This window comes from Salvelinus alpinus, chromosome 17, assembly GCF_045679555.1.
Source record: "Salvelinus alpinus chromosome 17, SLU_Salpinus.1, whole genome shotgun sequence".
Lineage (NCBI taxonomy): Eukaryota > Metazoa > Chordata > Actinopteri > Salmoniformes > Salmonidae > Salvelinus > Salvelinus alpinus.
In genome coordinates, this window is record NC_092102.1 from 44,801,137 (window position 1) to 44,821,347 (window position 20,211).

At 42.5% G+C, this 20,211-nt stretch overlaps 2 protein-coding genes across 3 annotated transcripts in view; both read right to left on the reverse strand.

The window, feature by feature from the left end:
- LOC139543200 (keratin-associated protein 4-3-like) overlaps window positions 1-2,164 on the reverse strand; it is a 9,929-nt gene extending 7,765 nt beyond the window's left edge. Inside the window, exon 1 of the mRNA XM_071349468.1 lies at window positions 2,109-2,164. Within this exon, the coding sequence (XP_071205569.1) occupies window positions 2,109-2,164 (56 nt within the window). The remainder of the gene's footprint in view (window positions 1-2,108) is intronic.
- The window catches only part of LOC139543015 (laminin subunit beta-2-like), a 72,446-nt gene extending 59,821 nt beyond the window's left edge, over window positions 1-12,625 (reverse strand). For both annotated transcript variants that reach the window (XM_071349105.1, XM_071349104.1), the window contains exons 1-2: window positions 12,487-12,625; window positions 12,178-12,257 (exon numbers count right to left, since the gene is read on the reverse strand). In XM_071349105.1, the coding sequence (XP_071205206.1) occupies window positions 12,178-12,208 (31 nt within the window). In that variant the 5' untranslated portion in view covers window positions 12,209-12,257; window positions 12,487-12,625. The remainder of the gene's footprint in view (window positions 1-12,177; window positions 12,258-12,486) is intronic.
- Window positions 12,626-20,211: the final 7,586 nt, after the last annotated feature.

The following is a 20,211-nucleotide window of genomic DNA, read 5'->3' on the forward strand; positions in this document are numbered from 1 at the left end:
GATTGTTTCCTCTCCTCTGCTCTGGACTATACTGAACTGCACATGTACTCTGCACTGCTAATGTGGTTTATTATGTGTGTAATAATAGTTATTTCCACCTCTTCCGAAAACAAGTGTAATTAGTTTAGACTGAACAGCTCCCAGCATTCTCTCTGGTCTGCAGTCGGCCTTGCCCCGGCTAATCTGCCTGTAATGGCCTGGACCAGATGGGCTTTTCTCACCTCATCTCTCTCTGTCTCTGTCTCTGTCTCTGTCTCTGTCTCTGTCTCTGTCTCTGTCTCTGTCTCTGTCTCTCTCTCTCTCTCTCTGTCTCTGTCTCTGTCTCTCTCTGTCTCTCTGTCTCTGTCTCTCTCTGTCTCTCTCTGTCTCTGTCTCTCTCTGTCTCTGTCTCTGTCTCTCTGTCTCTGTCTCTCTCTGTCTCTCTCTCTCTCTCTGTCTCTCTCTCTGTCTCTGTCTCTCTCTGTCTCTGTCTCTCTCTGTCTCTGTCTCTCTCTGTGTGTGTGTGTACAGTAATCGTCTTCTACGCTAAACCCCACTGCCTGTCCTGGCACTCTCTGGAGAGACGGCTGTGCCTGTCAGCTGGTGACTCACTTTGTCCTGTCTCTTCTACTTTTCCTCAACGGTCAATAAAGTTGTTTAGCACTTTGTGTTCCTAGTAGGATCAGCTGGGGGAGTGTAAAGAATAAAAACCTCCAGTCGTTGTCTCCACGGTGAGAGCAGCAGGGACCTGATCTCTTTGACATGTCACTGGGTTGTGTTTGGAGACAGACAGGGGGCGGATGGCGAGGTGACATCAAGAAGAAACATTCCAATCTGACTGGGTGACAAAGACGGAACGGAATCCGCTGTCAGCACCTTCCTGGGTGTAAACACTGGAACCAATCACCAAGACAAACACAATCACATACAGTACACGCATACACAGACAGACAGTCATAAAATATGAAAGGGAGATTGCACCCCCCCCCCCCCAAAGAGAGAGCTATGGAGGCTCTACATCTAGAACACTTGTTTTAAGATAGTTGATGGCAGCATTTGGAGCTCTTGGCACAGCTTGCGTGGGAAGTGAGTAAACAGAATAAGAGTAACGCTGCAGACAGACAAACGTCCCTGCTTGGCATCCTGTTCCTGACCTGAATATGGGTGTGGCTTTGAAAAACACAGGGAAGTATAGAACTGGCACAGAGCAAACTAGCCTCCACAGAGCAAACTATCCTCCACAGAGCAAACTAGCCTCCACATAGCAAACTAGCCTCCACAGGGCAGGAGAAAGTCAAACTAGCCTCCACAGAGCAAACTAGCCCCACAGAGCAAACTAGCCTCCACAGAGCAAACTAGTCTCCACAGGGCAGGAGAAAGTCAAACTAGCCTCCACAGAGCAAACTAGCCTCCACAGAGCAAACTAGCCTCCACAGGGCCGGAGAAAGTCAACAGCCTTTGATTTTAATCCCTCCCACTAATAAGTTTATATTCACTCGTCCCTCCCCTCTCTCTCTCTGGTCTCTCTCTCTCCTCCCTCCCCTCTCTCTCTAGTCTCTCCCCCCTCCCCTCTCTCTCTGGTCTCTCTCTCTCCTCCCTCCCCTCTCTCTCTGGTCTCTCCTCCCTCCCCTCTCTCTCTGGTCTCTCCTCCCTTCCCTCCCTCTCTCTATGGTCTCTCTGTCCTCCCTCCCTCTCTATCTGGTCTCGCTCTCTGTCCTCCCTCCCCTCTCTATCTGGTCTCTCTCTCTTATCCCTCGCCTCTCTCTCTGGTCTCTCTCTCTCCTCCATCGCCTCTCTCTCTGGTCTCTCTCTCTCCTCCCTCCCCTCTCTCTCTGGTCTCTTCTAATGAGCCATCCACTCCCACATCCAGAGAAAAACGCCTCTCTCCTCCTTCCTCTCCTCCCTTCCAGCATGGAATCCTGGGAATCTCCATGTAGATGGTGATTCCCCGGGGGAGGGGGGGGGGTCGTTAGGCAGATTGTCCGAGTAGGGATGTAAAGCAGAACTCCTGAGTGACCCTTGTTACCGTAGTGCTGCGCTGAGAGAGCCCTGCCTAGTTACTTACCCAGTCGTTAAGAGTAACGAGGCCTGCCACAGAGAAGCATCTGCTCCTGCTGGGTGTAAATCACCCTGGTTCTTCCACTCCGGTCTCCAGAGTCCTGTTACAGCCCCGGACCCTTGCCATACCTCCTATGCCCTTTGGTACTCACAAGTCCCAGACCTGCTCAGTCACCAGCCCCTGGCGATGCTATTATTCAGTGTAAGTCTACGTGGGCAGTCAGACACACATGTGCAGCAGATGTTGGCTGCAGCCAGCCTGTCAAGTGGCTGTGGGTTTGATTTACTGACTATTGCTCTCCGTTTGCCCTTTCACCAGCTGGAGTGATGGATGGAGATTCACTCAAATTCTCCACTGAGGCCAGACATCAGCTAAAAAAAATAACCACTTTTATTTAACTAGGCAAGTCTGTTAAGAACTAATTCTTATTTATAATGACGGCCTAGGAACAGTGGGTTAACTGCCCTGTTCAGGGGCAGAACGACAGATTTTTACCTCGTCAGCTTAAGGATTCGATTGAGCTACCTTTCGGGTTACTGGCCCAACGCTCGAACCTGCCGCCCCAAACTACTCACACGTGTTTCTACTTAGAAAGTACATAGGGGATTTGTAATTGTGTTATACTCCAAGCGCACTCCATTTTCCTGATACATTTTATCAGAGACACAATCAAAGACTTTTGTGTAAATCTGTCTGGTATTTAAATTGATTTAATGTACAATCTCTGAATAACCTTGAGATTAGGGAAAGTCTGTTCTGTGTGTGTGTGTGTGTGTGTGTGTGTGTGTGTGTGTGTGTGTGTGTGTGTGTGTGTGTGTGTGTGTGTGTGTGTGTGTGTGTGTGTGTGTGTGTGTGTGTGTGTGTGTGTGTGTGTGTGTGTATTAGTTGGTTCTTATAACCTTGTGGGGACCTAAAATCCCCCTCAAGGATAGTAAAACAAAGAACATTTCCCACATCCCATGAGGACAAAGGCTATTTTAAGGTTACAATTAGGGTTAAAATTAGGTTAGGGTTACGGGCTAAGGCTAGGGTAAGATATAGGGTTAGGGGTTGGGAAAATGTGTGTGTGTGTGTGTGTGTGTGTGTGTGTGTGTGTGTGTGCGTGCGTGCGTGCGTGCGTGCGTGCGTGCGTGCGTGTGTGCGCGCGCGTGTGTGTACTGTGTATGACTGAGCCTGAACATGCCTCCGTTCATATGTGTGATGGTAGGAAGTCATTTTTCTTTCCATTTCAGTTGAACCAAGACCAGCAGCTGACCCTTCCTGTCCCTTGGGACACAGAGAGATGACCTGGATAAGCCAGACACTTCCTGTCATTTCTCTCCAGGTCTCATCACTAGAGATGAGTAATGAAACAAGAGGTAAGAATGTAGGTTTCTCACAACCTACATCCACATAAAGAGTTTCTCTACAAAACGATACATCCACACATTTTTCACATTTGGGTGTTTTCATCAGAAACGATTTGCTTATGGGCACCTTCGTGTGTTTGTAAAGTATTACCGTTGCCAGGTGTTTTATTTAAATGTTTTAGATGTGTATGAAAATGTGTTTTTTTGCTAAACGCTATATCTATTGTTCAGCTGGAATGGAATGTTCGCATTCTGTATATTTGACTGTTATATGTGGTTGTCTCACCTAGCTGTTTTAAAGGGATACTTTGAAAGCTGCTCAGCAGAGTAAGTGACAACACATTGATAATGGAGACATTAGTTCCAACACTTAAAGGGATAGTTTGGGATTTTGGCAATAAGATCCTTTATCTACTTCCCCTGAGTCAGAAGAACTTGTGGATACCATTTTGTATGTCTCTGTTGTCTAGTATGAAGGAAGTTAAAGAGGTAGTTTCGCAAGACGATGCTAACGAGCATTAGGGCGATGACTGGAACTTAGCAATTGCGCTGGCGTTAGTTAGCAACATCCTTCAAGCTGCACGCACTAGTCCCATTTTCACAGTATACCTGGAGATATAATTGCTTGGTCACCTCACCTTGTTACCTGCACTTGATCTATTCTAATCAGAATAGATGCTTTATGTATGGTTATGTTGCTTGTCTAAAGTACTATTTGTCAGTTTAAAGCTGTACTATTTGTCAGTTTAAAGCTGTAGTATTTGCCAGTTTAATGCAGTACTATTTGTCAGTTTAAAGCAGTACTATTTGTCAGTTTACTGCAGTACTATTTGTCAGTTTAAAGCAGTACTATTTGTCAGTCTAAAGCAGTACTATTTGTCAGTTTAATGCAGTATTATTTGTCAGTTTAATGCAGTACTATTTGTCAGTTTAATGCAGTACTATTTGTCAGTTTAAAGCAGTACTATTTGTCAGTTTAAAGCAGTACTATTTGTCAGTTTAAAGCAGTACTATTTGCCAGTCTAAATATGTACTATTTGCCAGTCTAAAGCATTAACTATTTGCCAGTCTAAATCTGTACTATTTGCCAGTCTAAAGCAGTACTATTTGCCAGTCTAAAGCAGTACTATTTGTCAGTTTAAAGCAGTACTATTTGCCAGTCTAAATCTGTACTATTTGTCAGTTTAAAGCAGTACTATTTGCCAGTCTAAATCTGTACTATTTTCCAGTCTAAAGCAGTACTATTTGCCAGTCTAAAGCAGCACTATTTGCCAGTCTAAAGCAGCACTTACAAATGTTTGTGTGAGATCTGTCTTGTAGCATGTGGAGGGGCGTGGCCACCAAGCGCACAGGTGACCATGGTCTGCTCATTAAGGGACATTCCGTTACTAATTGGGGTAATAATTGGGGGGAAAGAGTTTCTGCTCTAGTCCAGCTGTTTTAAAAGTATTCTATATATGTATCGTACAGGTCATAGTATCTAAACTGTTATTGTATTGTTGTTTACTTTGCTAAGTGTTTATTGGCTTAGTTTGACAAAGTGTTTTCTATTAATACAAATGTTTCCTGTCACCTGGTCTCTGCCAGGGTATATACTGTATACTCAGGTGTAGAGCTTTATGGGAGTGGAAGATGGCCGCCTGGCTCTGCGTGGGTTAGTTAGGGTTGTTCTGAGCCCTAAGGAGCTAGCCAGACTGATCTTCAGTCTTTATAGTCATTTGACTAGTTAAAAAAAAAAAGTTTATAATTTACTTTCAGCCTGGTCCAGCATCTTGTTGGACATTTCCACCTTTTGTGCACATTTGTGGCCTGCTGGAGGTCATTTTGCAGGGCGCTGGCAGTGCACCTCCTTGCACAAAGGCGGAGGTAGCGGTCCTGCTGCTGGGTTGTTGCCCTCCTACGGCCTCCTCCACATCTCCTGATGTACTGGCCTGTCTCCTGGTAGCGCCTCCATGCTCTGGACACTACGCTGACAGACACAGCAAACCTTTTTGCCACAGCTCGCATTGATGTGCCATCCTGGATGAACTGCACTACCTGAGCCACTTGTGTGGGTTGTAGACTCCGTCTCATGCTACCACTAGAGTGAGAGCACCGCCAGCATTCAAAAGTGACCAAAACATCAGCCAGGAAGCATAGGAACTGAGAAGTGGTCTGTGGTCACCACCTGCAGAATCACTCCTTTTTTGGGGGTGTCTTGCTAATTGCCTATAATTTCCACCTTTTGACTATTCCATTTGCACAACAGCATGTGAAATGTATTGTCAATCAGTGTTGCTTCCTAATTGGACAGTTTGAATTCACAGAAGTGTGATTGACTTGGAGTTACATTGTGTTGTTTAAGTGTTCCCTTTAATATTTTGAGCAGTGTATATATTTCTTTCCCCAACCCTACCATCTCTACCCTGATTGGAGTAAACTAATGGACAACAATACTTCTACTGCTTGTTACAGCTATTTTTGCTCACATGTACAGTACATCTAGTTACATAATTATACATATATTCCTACTTTACTCTTCTCACAATAGCTGGATTTGACTCTTTCTGTAAGTGCTGTATTTTCACCCACAGCGGCCAATCCACTATTCATTGTGATCTTACCTCCGATGTTCATAGATGAACACATCCTTCCCAGTATAATGCCATTTTACTATTTTATTTTGCAACACATCACTCCATTTTACTGTGATGTCTTACAAAGGTCCTGAACCTTCCTATTTGTAAAATGTCTAGTGATATCGCCCTAAAAATAAATACATTACCCCAGAGTATAATGATATATCCCATTGATCCCATGGTGGTTTATCAGATCCCCTAACAATACAGTTTGCAGGTCAATCTGAAACCGGATATTATAACATAACAACCATTCCTGGACTCCAAAAGCGAGCCACCGATGGACAGTACCAGAAAATATGTTCTATAGATTCTGTTTCCTCGTGGCAGTCTGCACAGGGCTGACTGTTATATGCCCCATATATTGAGAATTATTTTTGTAGCAAGTATTTTATATAATAGCTTAAATTGAAATGAACGGATTGATGTGTCAATTGTTTTATATTTCAGTTCAAAGACCCAATGCCAAGGTAGTGGGACATCAAAGACCTGTTCCCAACTAACTTTAATTTTATACGCCATTGCTGTCAAACCATTTTACTTTAAGTAAAACTAATACATTTTCAGATTTATACTAATCATTTTAAGCCATAATGATTTTCAATGGGTGGCGGACAGACTAATTAAATTTTTCTTCCAATTTTATGGCAGAGCCGAGATAAGTTTTTTCATAATTTTGTATTGATTATACACCTCCATACACTGTTACATGCTTGTGTGACACAATTTTACCATCCTTGTTTACAATGTCCTTCATAAATATTACAGGAATCACATAAACTATGGTTTCCTGAGAGAAAAAAAAATCGGTATTCCAAAAATGAATTGGAGACACACCCCTGTTCCAGCTGGGCCTAACGGACAGTTATCTAACGAGTGATCTAACCTTTTATTTAACCCCCCCCCCCATCATAAATACATAGGGTCCATGTGTTAACCTGTAGAGTATCTCAGCCTCTATGTCTACATGTCAAGGTGCAATGGTAATAACATATTAAGAGCACCTCCAACTTCAAGAATCAGGCTAGGCTACATACACTATATACTGTCTATACTATACAAAAGTATGTGGACTCGCCTTCAAATGAGTGGATTCAGTTATTTCAGCCACACCCGTTGCTGGCAGGTGTATAAAACAGAGCACACAGCCATGCAATCTCCATAGACAAACATTGGCACTAGAATGGCCTTACTGAAGAGCACAGTGACTTTCAACGTGACACCGTCATAGGATGCCACCTTTCTAACAAGTCAGTTTGTCAAATTTCTGCCCAGCTAAAGCTGCCCCCGGTCAACTGTAAGTGCTGTTATTTGTGAAGTGGAAACATCTAGGAGCAACAACGGCTCAGCTGCGAAGTGGTAGGCCACACAAGCTCACAGAACGGGCCCGCCGGGTGCTGAAGCGTATAAAAACCGTCTGTCCTCGGTTGCAACACTCACATCCCGAGTTCCAAACTGACTCTGGGGGCAAAGTCAGCACAAGAACTGTTTGTCATTTCAGATTGCATATCTTGTAATTTCAGATTGCATATCTTGTCATTTCAGATTGCATATCTTGTCATTTCAGATTGCATATCTTGTCATTTCAGATTGCATATCTTGTCATTTCAGATTGCATATCTTGGTCATATGCATCGTTGCTGAAGTGCTTGCTACACACACACAGTGAAATAAGGTTGACTGCAGGAGAATTTACATCTTGACATCAAGTTCCATATAAGGGCATATCGTGTTTCTATGTAGCACGGTTTTTCCCCACGAGGGCAAACATAAACAGTTGATACCCATCTCCACTGCTGTGGCAGTCGGCTACATGAAATAATGACATAAAGTAAACCGCAACTGTTTAAGGTGGAAAAGTACACATTTCCTGACTCATAACCAATAGTACTTTGACAAAAATAGCTAATTTGGCCCGTATGCTTTCAATAAAACAATGAATTTGTACCCAATTCGCAGATTTCTGAATCATGAATTCACTGGCAACGGGAGCAGAGTGACGCCTGCATCCAACAATGTTACGAGTTACATGATCCGTTTTTTGCAGCTCTTTCAGTAGGGCACTACAGGGAGAGAGATGGGCAGAGAGTACTTTCAGTAGGGCACTACAGGGAGAGAGATGGGCAGAGTGTACTTTCAGTAGGGCACTACAGGGAGAGAGATGGGCAGAGAGTAAACTCCACTGAAAATAGTTTCAACGTATGGAATCACTTTGGAGTTTCTGGATTTTGGATGATCTTCTCCTTTAAGATGAATACACTTACTGTAAGTAACTCTTGATGAGAACATCTGCTCAATGACAAAAATGTTTAAATGTAAATGTTTTACATACAGATCTCATATTACTGTATTGAATTATTTAAAAAATATATACACAGTACCCGTCAAAAGTTTAGACACACCTACTCATTCAAGGGTTTTTCTTTATTTGTACTATTATCTACATTGTAGAATAACAGTGAAGACATCAAAACTATGAAATAGCACATGTGAGAAATGTATCATGTGAGAAATGTATCATTTGTAAAAAATAAAAAATAAAAAAAAAATTTTTTTTTACATTTACATTTTAAATGTGTAAAATCAAGCAGTACTGCTTTCTCTAAGAGTGAGGCAGATTTTATTTTGCAAAATGCTATACATGATTATTTGTTTCTCTGAAATGAAACCATCAAGTGATGGATTTTGAACAAATACTGTACATGTCTATCATTGAACAACCCCATTCAATGATTAAATAGTGAAAAAACACCAATCTCTTTCATAAGTTCTTTCAACAAAAAAAGCTAATTTACCAACATTTCTGAAAATGGATATATAGCGTTTTGGAATTAAACTCTTCACCTGTAACACCAAACTAAATCAGCTAGCTTAGCTCTCCCTATGGAGGTATCTATATACCAGTCAATTACAGGTGAGCACTGGCCTGTCTTTATAACCACATCAAACAGCTAGATAGTGTTTAAAGGTGAGTGTTTTTTTACTAGGCAACCATCTGTCCCTTGATATTATAACTGAGGCAGTGGAGTCTGGAGACTGTGCAGGGAGAGGGAGGGTGGGGAGGGGGTCAGTGAAACTATAGTGGACATCCCCCCTCAGGCTCCATAATGAACGTCATGTCCACTCTTAAATACAGGTGTATTTAAGACGTATGACAGAGCCTATCATTATACAATAGAGCTTGGTTGTAGATGCATACAGCAGTGAGATGAAGAGGCAGAAGCTGGGCAGGCCTGGAGGGGCCACACAGTCCAGGTTTTCTCCTCCCTGGGTTTTGTCTGTTATATTTCTTAGAGTGGGAGTAGACCAGAAAGCAGCCCCTCTTTCCAAGAAGACAGGTAGACAGTAGAGGAACAGCTAATTGGAACACTGTGGGAGGGGGTTCAACTGTGTGTGTGAGGGGGTTCAACTGTGGGAGGGGGTTCAACTGTGGGAGGGGGTTCAACTGTGTGAGGGGGTTCAACTGTGTGAAGGGGTTAAACTGTGGTTAAAGCTTGAGGAGCATGTATGATCTCATATGGTTTTAACATGTAAGACCACGGCAAGACAGGGCTCTGGCCATCAATCAGCAGAGACAAAAAGGCTGAGATAGAAAAAACGATATATTGTAACCTTCATTCATACACCCACTGTTTCAAGTGACAACTGGTAGGAAACAATCCCAACTTTTAACTGACGCATTGTGTTTTCACTCTAAACTTCAAGTGCACTTACTTTGTTATACACAACCTCAACTTGACCCTGACAACCATTCACTATCGATGAAATACAAGCCACAAAACACAGTTCACAATAGGTACTATGTTATCCTAAGATATATGACCCTATCAAGTACACTGGGGTCAGGTCAAACATGATACCAACAGTGCCAATCACCCTCTTGTTCTTAGAGAGAATATCTCCTCATCCTCCTCCTCATCACCCCCCTCACCTCATTGCCCTCCTCCTCATGGTCCTCCCCCTCATCATCCTCCTCTTCCTCCTCCTTATCCTCCTTTTTTCGCAGAGAAAAGTCCCTGCCCACCACCCTTCTTCTCTCTCATAACCCCCCCCCCCCCCCCCTCTTTCTCTCCCCCTCTCCTTCTGGTTTCTGCGGTTGGCTTTAACTGGCCCATTGTTCTTGAATCCACGAGTTCCGGAGTCTCTGCTCACAGAGGGGCTCCCAACACTGGGCACCAGCCTGTACCTGTCCTTCACCTGCACACAAAAACCACACCGGTGCTCCAGGAGACTAGAAGAAAGCTATGTAACAGAGGCTTTAGTTCTATAAGGAATGCTTCTGTCCTCTTTCATGTAAGCCTGAACACTCGTCACCAACGTACATTCTTTCAGAGGGAGATTTATTCACAAAAGAACAGTTTGTTCAGCCTTTTCTTCTCTCCTTTCACTCCACAGTAAAGAAGGTCCCTGTTCACGGTCTTTCTTAACACAGCTGCTGTTCCCCGTCTACTAATCACTACAGTGGGGGCTCACGTGCAGAATCACCTGCAAGGCTATTGAGAATGAATGGGTGGAGACCACTGTGACACAAATGACCCAATGAAGACCAGTTACATTTGGAGTGTGAGACAGGAGCCTCAGCTGTCAACGATCTATAGAAAATAGATACACCCCCCCCCCCCCCCCCCCCCACTGCTCTTTAAAATCCCCAGCCCTCTCATCCTCTAGCATCTTCTTCTGAGGAGGAGGAGGAGGAGGAGGAGGAGGAGGAGGAGGAGGAGGAGAAAAGTGAAAGGGAGAGGAGAGAGAGAAGAGCTGAGCTTTGTCCATCTGAACAGCCAGTCCCTTTCACCCACACACGAAAAGTAATTAACCTAGTCTGGCCCAATGATGTGAGGAGATGGAAATGCCCCCTGACCTCCAGAGGTCACACACAGAGGCGTCAGGGTTCTGAAGAGATCACTCTGTATCTCTATAATGACAGACTGCTGGGTAGACTACACTCACAAGTAGAACCCTCTAACAAAGACCAGTCCTCAGCCTCGGATTAAATACCCCCCCCTCCCCCCTCCCCCAACCCACACACCCTGTGATGCTGTAACAACAACATCGTTGGTGGGGTGGACTGGCTCCATTTGCGGATTCAGCTGGGCTATTTTAGGAGAACCATAAACAACAAACAGAGTTGATGGTTAGCCTCCCCAAAGCCCCACTCCGACACCTCTCCAACACCACCCAGGAACACAGGGGAATTTAGCACCAAGGACAGTGGCCCAACTGTGAACTGAGAAGTGTACCACTAGCCACTTTAAACAATGCCACTTAATATAATGTTTACATACCCTACATTACACATCTCATATGTATATACTGTACTCTATACACCTACTGCATCTTGCCATCTTTATGTAATACATGTATCACTTGCCACTTTAAACAATGCCACTTAATATAATGTTTACATACCCTACATTACACATCTCATATGTATATACTGTACTCTATACACCTACTGCATCTTGCCATCTTTATGTAATACATGTATCACTTGCCACTTTAAACAATGCCACTTAATATAATGTTTACATACCCTACATTACTCATCTCATATGTATATACTGTACTCTATACCATCTACTGCATCTTGCCTATGCCGTTCTGTACCATCACTCATTCAAATATCTTTATGTACATATTCTTCATCCCTTTACACTTGTGTGTATAAGGTAGCTGTTGTGAAATTGTTAGGTTAGATTACTCGTTGGTTATTACTGCATTGTCGGAACTAGAAGCACAAGCATTTCGTTACACTCGCATTAACATCTGCTAACCATGTGTATGTGACAAATAAAATTGGATTTGATTTTGACCCCTAAGGAGGGGAATGGGTATCCCCCCCAAAAAACACGGCATCTTGTCTCAGAGCTGGAGACAGTAAACACAACCCTCTGCCTCCCTCTGTCCCGTCCTTCAGCCATGTAGGCTACAGTAGATCTGTATAGGTTTCTGTCCATTTGTTTTAATTCTGGATACTTGAGGTAACCACATGTTGCTGTCATTTTAACCTTTAAATTCTGCATCGCAAGTTCACAACACATATATTCAACAGTATAAATGACACAACCATAGAGCAGTTTACAACTCATACCGTTTTCATTGCAATCATTAGGCCGTTGGTTGGCATAGGAAAATGTTAATTGCCTTCAAAGCGCTCAGCGCAAAGGCTACTTACCACAGATGAAAAGTACCAGTGTCACGTGCATGGCTTTATGGTCATCCGTCAATCAATCCCCTTTGAAGTGTAGATTCAGACTGAAAATTGTACATAGACATAGTCTGGTATGAATCATTTTACACGTCAACTCAATCAATGAAGATCCGACAGAACGTTTTGATTCCACACGTATTTAAAAAGAAAAACACTATGATGAACTAATACGGCATAAGAATGTATAGGTTCCAGGTTGGAATGTGTACTGTAATATAACAACGTTATTCAACTGTAATAAATTATTTCAGAGAGAGAAAAAATAAGACTTACACCCTTTATATCAGTAGGTTTGATCCCCGTATTTTAAATCAACTCGAATGCTGCGAGTCCCCCTGTTAAATTGAATGCGATGTTGAGCAGAGTTAGCAGTGTGATCTGAAGTCTGGCGACCACTCTCCAAAGTTCTGTCCTGAGTCTCGTTTGATGGAAACTCCGCAACGGAGCATCTTTCGTAGGAATGGACTCGCACTTCTGGCTACTCGAGTTCTGATCACGTCTGACTGGGGGGGGGTTGCATATGTTTATTGTAGTGTAATAACGCCAAAACAGAAATCCACTTATGACACGGTTTAAGCCTTGTGTGGTGTTCATGTTTTTGTTATTTACCCAATGTTTGCGGGTCTGATGGACACACAACATTATTGCCTTTTTTTTAAAACAATACAGCCAGAACAATTTACGTAAAAATATGTCATACTTAATACTTAGTTAATATTTGGTTAATATTTGCCATTTACCTCTGCTAGATCACATTTATCAATAAAAGCGCTATTCATTTAAAAAAAATAAAATGTGATTTTTGTTCGTAAAAATCAATTATAATCAAGAAATGCGTGGAATAAATCATGTTTATCTTGAACAAATATCAATGAAACAAGGTTTTCATTACTATTGATGTTTATTGCTTTGAACTGAACAAAGTGGAAGGACACATTTTACATACAGTATTTTACGGAAATGATAAATGAGCCCCATTGAACACAAATGAAGGCTGGTCTACACACCACATGAGACAGAGTTTTACTGTGTGTGTGTTGCAAATGTATTTCTTTCACTTGCTGCATGTGTACTGTGTCTTCCTGTCCTTCTTGGGTCCACACACATCGCAGCACTTCTTCTTGTTGCTACCGGCTGTAGTCCAGAATGATGAAAACACTTCGTTCAGGAGTTTTACTAACATCTCACTCACTCACTCACATATATAGTTACAGCAGACCAAGGAAGGAGAGTCAGACACACACACATGAAACAACATCACTCACACTTACTTCCGGTATTGGAGTTGTTGGTTCTGTGAGTCGGGCGATTGGGGCACCAGCATCCTCCTCCTGAATCCTACTCACGATGGCTGCAGAAGCTGTGGTCCTTGGGATATGTTGCCTCCTCTGGATTTGAGGTCTTACCAACGTCTTGCCCAGCTCCTCGAGAAAGAGGTGTCTTCTCTGGAGCTTCCATCTGTTCCAATCTGGGTTCAATGCCATCCAGGTGACAAATGCATTGTACGCCAAGATGTCCCAAGATGTTGAAGAACATCACAAGTGGCCAGCGTAGGGTTCTTCTTTTGCAGCTGAAGCCAGTCACCATGTTGTCTAAATTGTCCACCCCTTCTTTTGTGGCATTATAATCAATTATGATTTAGGTTTTTGATGTTCCTGGCCACATATTCTCCCATCCCTATGCAGCACACTCATGAGTACCACCTTTTTGCCTTTCTTTGGCACGTAGGACACTAGGGACGTGTCGGCCGTGAACACAAACTTAGAGGAGTTGATAGGCCTGTTCCGTGTATTCAACAGCTGAGGTGGGAGCTCTGGCTTGTTTTTTTATACTGTTCCTACCATCGTCAGCTTCCTCTTGAGGAGGTCCTGTCCCCAGCTTGTGCGAAGTAAAAAAGTTATCGCATTTGATGTTGCGTCCACGGAGTCCCTATGTCACATCCAGGACAACCCGCATCCCTTGGTTCTTCTCAGGGGCTCCTCCATCTGGCTTCCCCGTATACACTTGCAAGTTCCACACATATGATGAAGCAGCATCACAGGCAGCCCAGATCTTGATTCCATATTTTGCGGGTTTAGACGGTATGTACTGCCTGAAGGGGCAGCGGCCCCTAAATGGCATAAGCTGCTCATCAACAGTAACGTTGGGCCCAGCATTGTAAAACATGGGAGGCGGTCCACCCACTTGTCCCAAACTGACCAGACTGCAGCTAGCTTGTCACACTGCCGCCGAGCTGGTCTGGTGTCTCAGTTATTGAAGTGGATAATCCTGGAAATAATGTGGAAGTTTTCCAGAGACATTGTTGCACTAAAAAGTTCTGCCAATTTCTGCATCCCACAGGGATTCTGTGTATTCCCCAATGGATCTGAAAAAAACAGCAAGGATAAGAACCCCAAAGAATGCATGTAAATGAGTTTGGCCAACCTCTTACCATCTCTCTCCAAAAAAATGCCTTTCCTCCAAATTAGTGCAGTCCAGAATGATTTTCTGGATGGTGTCTGGGATGAACAGTTCAAAAGAAGACTTTATGTCCTGCACATGAGTAACCGCCATCCGTGTCAGCCCTGGTTGCATCCTTATCACATTGGCAGCCATGAGGGGTGGCTCATTCCTTGGGCAAGAAGACAATTTCAATTTCAATTTCACAATTTTTTGACATCCATATTTCTCCTCCTCCAGGCTGCTCATGAGTTGATTGCTGACGGGCTGGTCCTTGGGCTGGCTGAGGGTCAATCTCATCTCCTTCTTCCAACTCACAGTCAGACTCCAAATTGACAGAGACAGATCCTCATATTCGGAAAATTCTTAATCTTCCAAAGTGGAAGACTTATTTCTAAGGCCCTCTGAGCAGAGATTATTTTTGCCATACTGATTGATTGTGGTAAGGAGCCAAACATGCAAAGCTGTTTATTTGTTGTGTCCCTCCCCCAATGTGTACCTGGCTGGGGTAGAGTGCATGAAAATAAAGTTTTTTTTTTTTTACAATGTATTGAAATAATGTATCAAAAAGAATGTACTGTAATAACATTGTGTAGGGTCCCGCAATACATTGTGTAGTTTCACACACTAAAGAAAAAAAGAGTGTAAAGAGGGTAAAGAGTGTGAAAAAAGCAGGAGACAAGCAGGTTATTGGTGCTATTGTATATTGAAACAGCAGGACCAGGGAGGAGGAAGACAGAGTAGGCACACAGCAAACCTTTTTGTTACATTTTTACTTGTTTCACCTACACACACACTCAGGTTGATTTTTATTTTATTTTTGTTAACATTGAAAATGGGTCCCACAGACCCCAACACCACACAATGGTTAAACATTCATTATGGTTATATATACAGTACCAGTCAAAAGTTTGGACACACATACTCAGTCAAGGGTTTTTCTTTATTTGTACTATTTTCTACATTGTAGAATAATAGTGAAGAAGTAAAACTATGAAATAACACATGTGGAATCATGTAGTAAACAAAAAAGTGTATATTTTATATTTGAGATTCTTCAAAGTAGCCACCCTTTGCCTTGATGACAGCTTTGCACACTCTTGGCATTCTCTCAACCAGCTTCACCTGGAATGCTTTCCCAGAAGTCTTGAAGGAGTTCGCACATATGCTGAGCACTTGTTGGCTGCTTTTCCTTCACTCTGCTGTCCAACTCATTCCAAACCATCTCAATTGGGTTGAGGTCGGGTGATTGTGGAGGCCAGGTCATCTGATGCAGCACTCCATCACGCTCCTTCTTGGTCAAATAGCCCTTACACAGCCTGGAGGTGTGTTGGGTCATTGTCCTGTTGAAAAACAAATGATAGTCCCACTAAGCACAAACCACATGGGATGACGTAGCGCTGCAGAATGCTGTGGTAGCCATGCTGGTTAAGTGTGCCTTGAATTCTAAATATATCACCGACAGTGTCACCAGCAAAGCACCATCACACCTCCACCTCCATGCTTCATGGTGGGAACTACATATCCGTTCACCTACTCTGCGTCTCACAAAGACACGGCGGTTGAAACCAAAAATCTCAAATTTGGACTCATCAGACCAAAGGACAGATTTCCACCAGTTTAATGTCCATTGCTGGTGTTTCTCCTCTTATTGGTGTCCTCTAGCAGTGGTTTCATCGCAGCTATTCGACCATGAAGGCTTGATTCACCCAGTCTCCTCTGAACAGTTGATGTTGATGTTCCTGTTACTTGAACTTTGAATATTTATTTGGGCTGCAAGCTGAGGTGCAGTTAACTCTAATGAACTTATCCTCTGCAGCAGAGGTAACTCTGCGTCTTTCTTTCCTGTGGCGGTCCTCATGAGAGCCAGTTTCATCATAGCGCTTGATGGTTTTTGCGACTGCACTTGAAGAAACTTTCAAAGTTATTGAAATGTTCCGTATTGACTGACCTTCATGTCTTAAAGTAATGATGGACTGTCATTTCTCTTTGCTTATTTGAGCTGTTCTTGCAATAATATGGACTGGTATTTTACCAAATAGGGCTATCTTCTGTATACCACCCCTACCTTGTCACAACACAACTGATTTCCTCAAAGGAAGGAAAGATATTCCACAAATGTACTTTTAACAAGGCACACCTGTTAATTGAAATACATTCCAGGTGACTATGTCATGAATCTGGTTGAGAGAATGCCAAGAGTGTGCAAAGCTGTCATCAAGGCAAAAGGTGGCTACTACTATATTTTTCAAATATAAAATATATTTGGATTTGTTTAACACTTTTTTGGTTACTACATGATTCCACATGTCTTAAACTCCCTGTCCCCTTTTCAGGACCCTGTCTTTCAAAGATAATTCGCAAAAATCCAAATAACTTCACAGATCTTCATTGTAAAGGGTTTAAACACTGTTTCCCATGCTTGTTCAATGCACCATAAACAATTAATGAACATGCACCTGTGGAACGGTCGTTAAGACACTAACAGCTTACAGACGGTAGGCAATTAAGGTCACAGTTATGACAATTTAGGACACTAAAGAGGCCTTTCTTCTGACTCTGAAAAACACCAAAAGAAAGATGCCCAGGGTCTCTGCTCATTTGCGTGATCGTGCCTTAGGCATGCTGGAAGGAGGCATGAGGACTGCAGATGTGGCCAGGGCAATAAATTGCAATGTCCGTACAGTGAGACGCCTAAGACAGCGCTACAGGGAGACAGGACGGACAACTGATCGTCCTCACAGTGGCATACCACGTATAACAACACCTGCACAGGATTGGTACATCCGAACATTACACCTGCGGGACAGGTACAGGATGGCAACAACAACTGCCGGAGTTACACCAGGTACGCACAATCCCTCCATCAGTGCTTAGACTGTCCTCAATAGGCTGAGAGAGGCTGGACTGAGGGCTTGTAGGCCTGTTCTAAGGCAGGTCCTCAACAGACATCACCGGCAACAACGTCGCCTATGGGCACAAACCCACCGTAGCTGGACCAGACAGGACTGGCAAAAAGTGCTCTTCACTGACGAGTCGCAGTTTTGTCTTACCAGGGGTGGTGGTCGGATTCGCGTTTATCGTCGGAATGAGTGTTACACCGAGGCCTGTAGTCTGCAGCGGAATCGATTTGGAGGTAGAGGGTCCGTCATGGTCTGGGGTGGTGTGTCACACCATCATCGGACTGAGCTTTTCATTCCTCCCTCATGTGGTACCCTTCTTGCAGGCTCATCCTGACATGACCCTCCAGCATGACAATGCCACCAGCCATACTGCTTGTTCTGTGTGGGATTTACTGCAAGACAGGAATGTCAGTGTTCTGCCATGGCCAGTGAAGAGCCCGGATCTCAATCCCATTGAGCACGTCTGGGACCTGTTGGATCGGAGGGTGAAGGCTAGGGCCATTTCCCCCAGAAATGTCTGTGAACTTGCAGGTGCCTTGGTGGAAGAGTGGGGTAACATCTCACAGCAAGAACTGGCAAATATGGTGCAGTGCATGAGAAGGAGATGCACTGCAGTACTTAATGCAGCTGGTGGCCACACCAGATACTAACTGTTACTTTTGATTTTGACACCCCCTTTGCTCAGGGACACATTATTCAATTTCTGTTAGTCACATGTCTGTGGAACTTGTTCAGTTTATGTCTCAGTTGTTGAATCTTGTTATGTTCATACAAATATTTACACATGTTAAGTTTGCTGAAAATTAAAGCAGTTGACAGTGAGAGTACCATTCTTTTTTTTTTTATGAGTTTATTTAATAGATTTTTAGGTCTTCACTATTATTCTACAATGTAGAAAATAATACAAAATAAAGAAAAACCCTGGAATGAGTACAGTAGGTGTGTTCAAACTTTTGACTGGTACTGTATATACATATAAAACTAGTATGGTTCTTTCTAGCTGCTGAGCGGGTTTTATGACTTTTAATCAACACACACATTGCTAATACAGGTACCAAAGCTAGATGCTGCATACACTTGTGACTTTGATCATATCAAAATAGTGGGCTAGAGATACACATAATCATTTTGGCATGATTGATACACATACATGACCCCAGACACATTTGTTTGTGATTGCCCGAGCGAGTCCCTTGAAGAAGTTGGGTGAAAGTTAATTATTGACAGTGACAGTGTAAAACTCCACCACATGTTTTCAGGAAGACCCTCATGTCTGTCGGAGAATAGATGCTCGTGTTGGTAACAGGAATGCGCGCTCTGGAGAGAGCGGATCAGACTCCGTTTTATTGCTTCAGTGAATAATCCATGCTTCTCCCACGTACACACCACCTATCTACCATCACCAAACCATACTCCGTCCCAACAACAGGTGGTTAGAATAATTTCCATTCAGTAGGAAGGCATATATAAAAGTGAAGTATTCTGAACATGTTACCATTTTACATATCTCCTAGTAGGCTATAGAGTGTTCATAACGGTTACACAATATGGTGTACATAATAATGCTGAAAGACCCTCCTGATATATTGTTAACTTTAGATTAAGACCCTCCTGATATATTGTTAACTTTAGATTAAGACCCTCCTGATATATTGTTCACTTTAGATTAAGACCCTCCTGATATATTGTTAACTTTAGATTAAGACCCTCCTGATATATTGTTAACTTTAGATTACGAACTTCCTGATATATTGTTAACTTTAGATTAAGACCCTCCTGATATATTGTTAACTTTAGATTAAGACCCTCCTGATATATTGTTAATTTTAGATTAAGATCCTCCTGATATATTGTTAATTTTAGATTAAGACCCTCCTGATATATTGTTAACTATAGATTAAGACCCTCCTGATATATTGTTAACTTTAGATTAAGACCCTCCTGATATATTGTTAACTTTAGATTAAGACCCTCCTGATATATTGTTAACTTTAGATTAAGACCCTCCTGATATATTGTTAATTTTAGATTAAGACCCTCCTGATATATTGTTAACTTTAGATTAAGACCCTCCTGATATATTGTTAACTTTATATTAAGACCCTCCTGATATATTGTTAACTTTAGATTAAGACCCTCCTGATATATTGTTAACTATAGATTAAGACCCTCCTGATATATTGTTAACTTTAGATTAAGACCCTCCTGATATATTGTTAACTTTAGATTAAGACCCTCCTGATATATTGTTAACTTTATATTAAGACCCTCCTGATATATTGTTAACTTTAGATTAAGACCCTCCTGATATATTGTTAACTATAGATTAAGACCCTCCTGATATATTGTTAACTATAGATTAAGACCCTCCTGATATATTGTTAACTTTAGATTAAGACCCTCCTGATATATTGTTAACTTTAGATTAAGACCCTCCTGATATATTGTTAACTTTAGATTAAGACCCTCCTGATATATTGTTAACTATAGATTAAGACCCTCCTGATATATTGTTAACTTTAGATTAAGACCCTCCTGATATATTGTTAACTTTAGATTAAGACCCTCCTGATATATTGTTAACTTTATATTAAGACCCTCCTGATATATTGTTAACTTTAGATTAAGACCCTCCTGATATATTGTTAACTTTAGA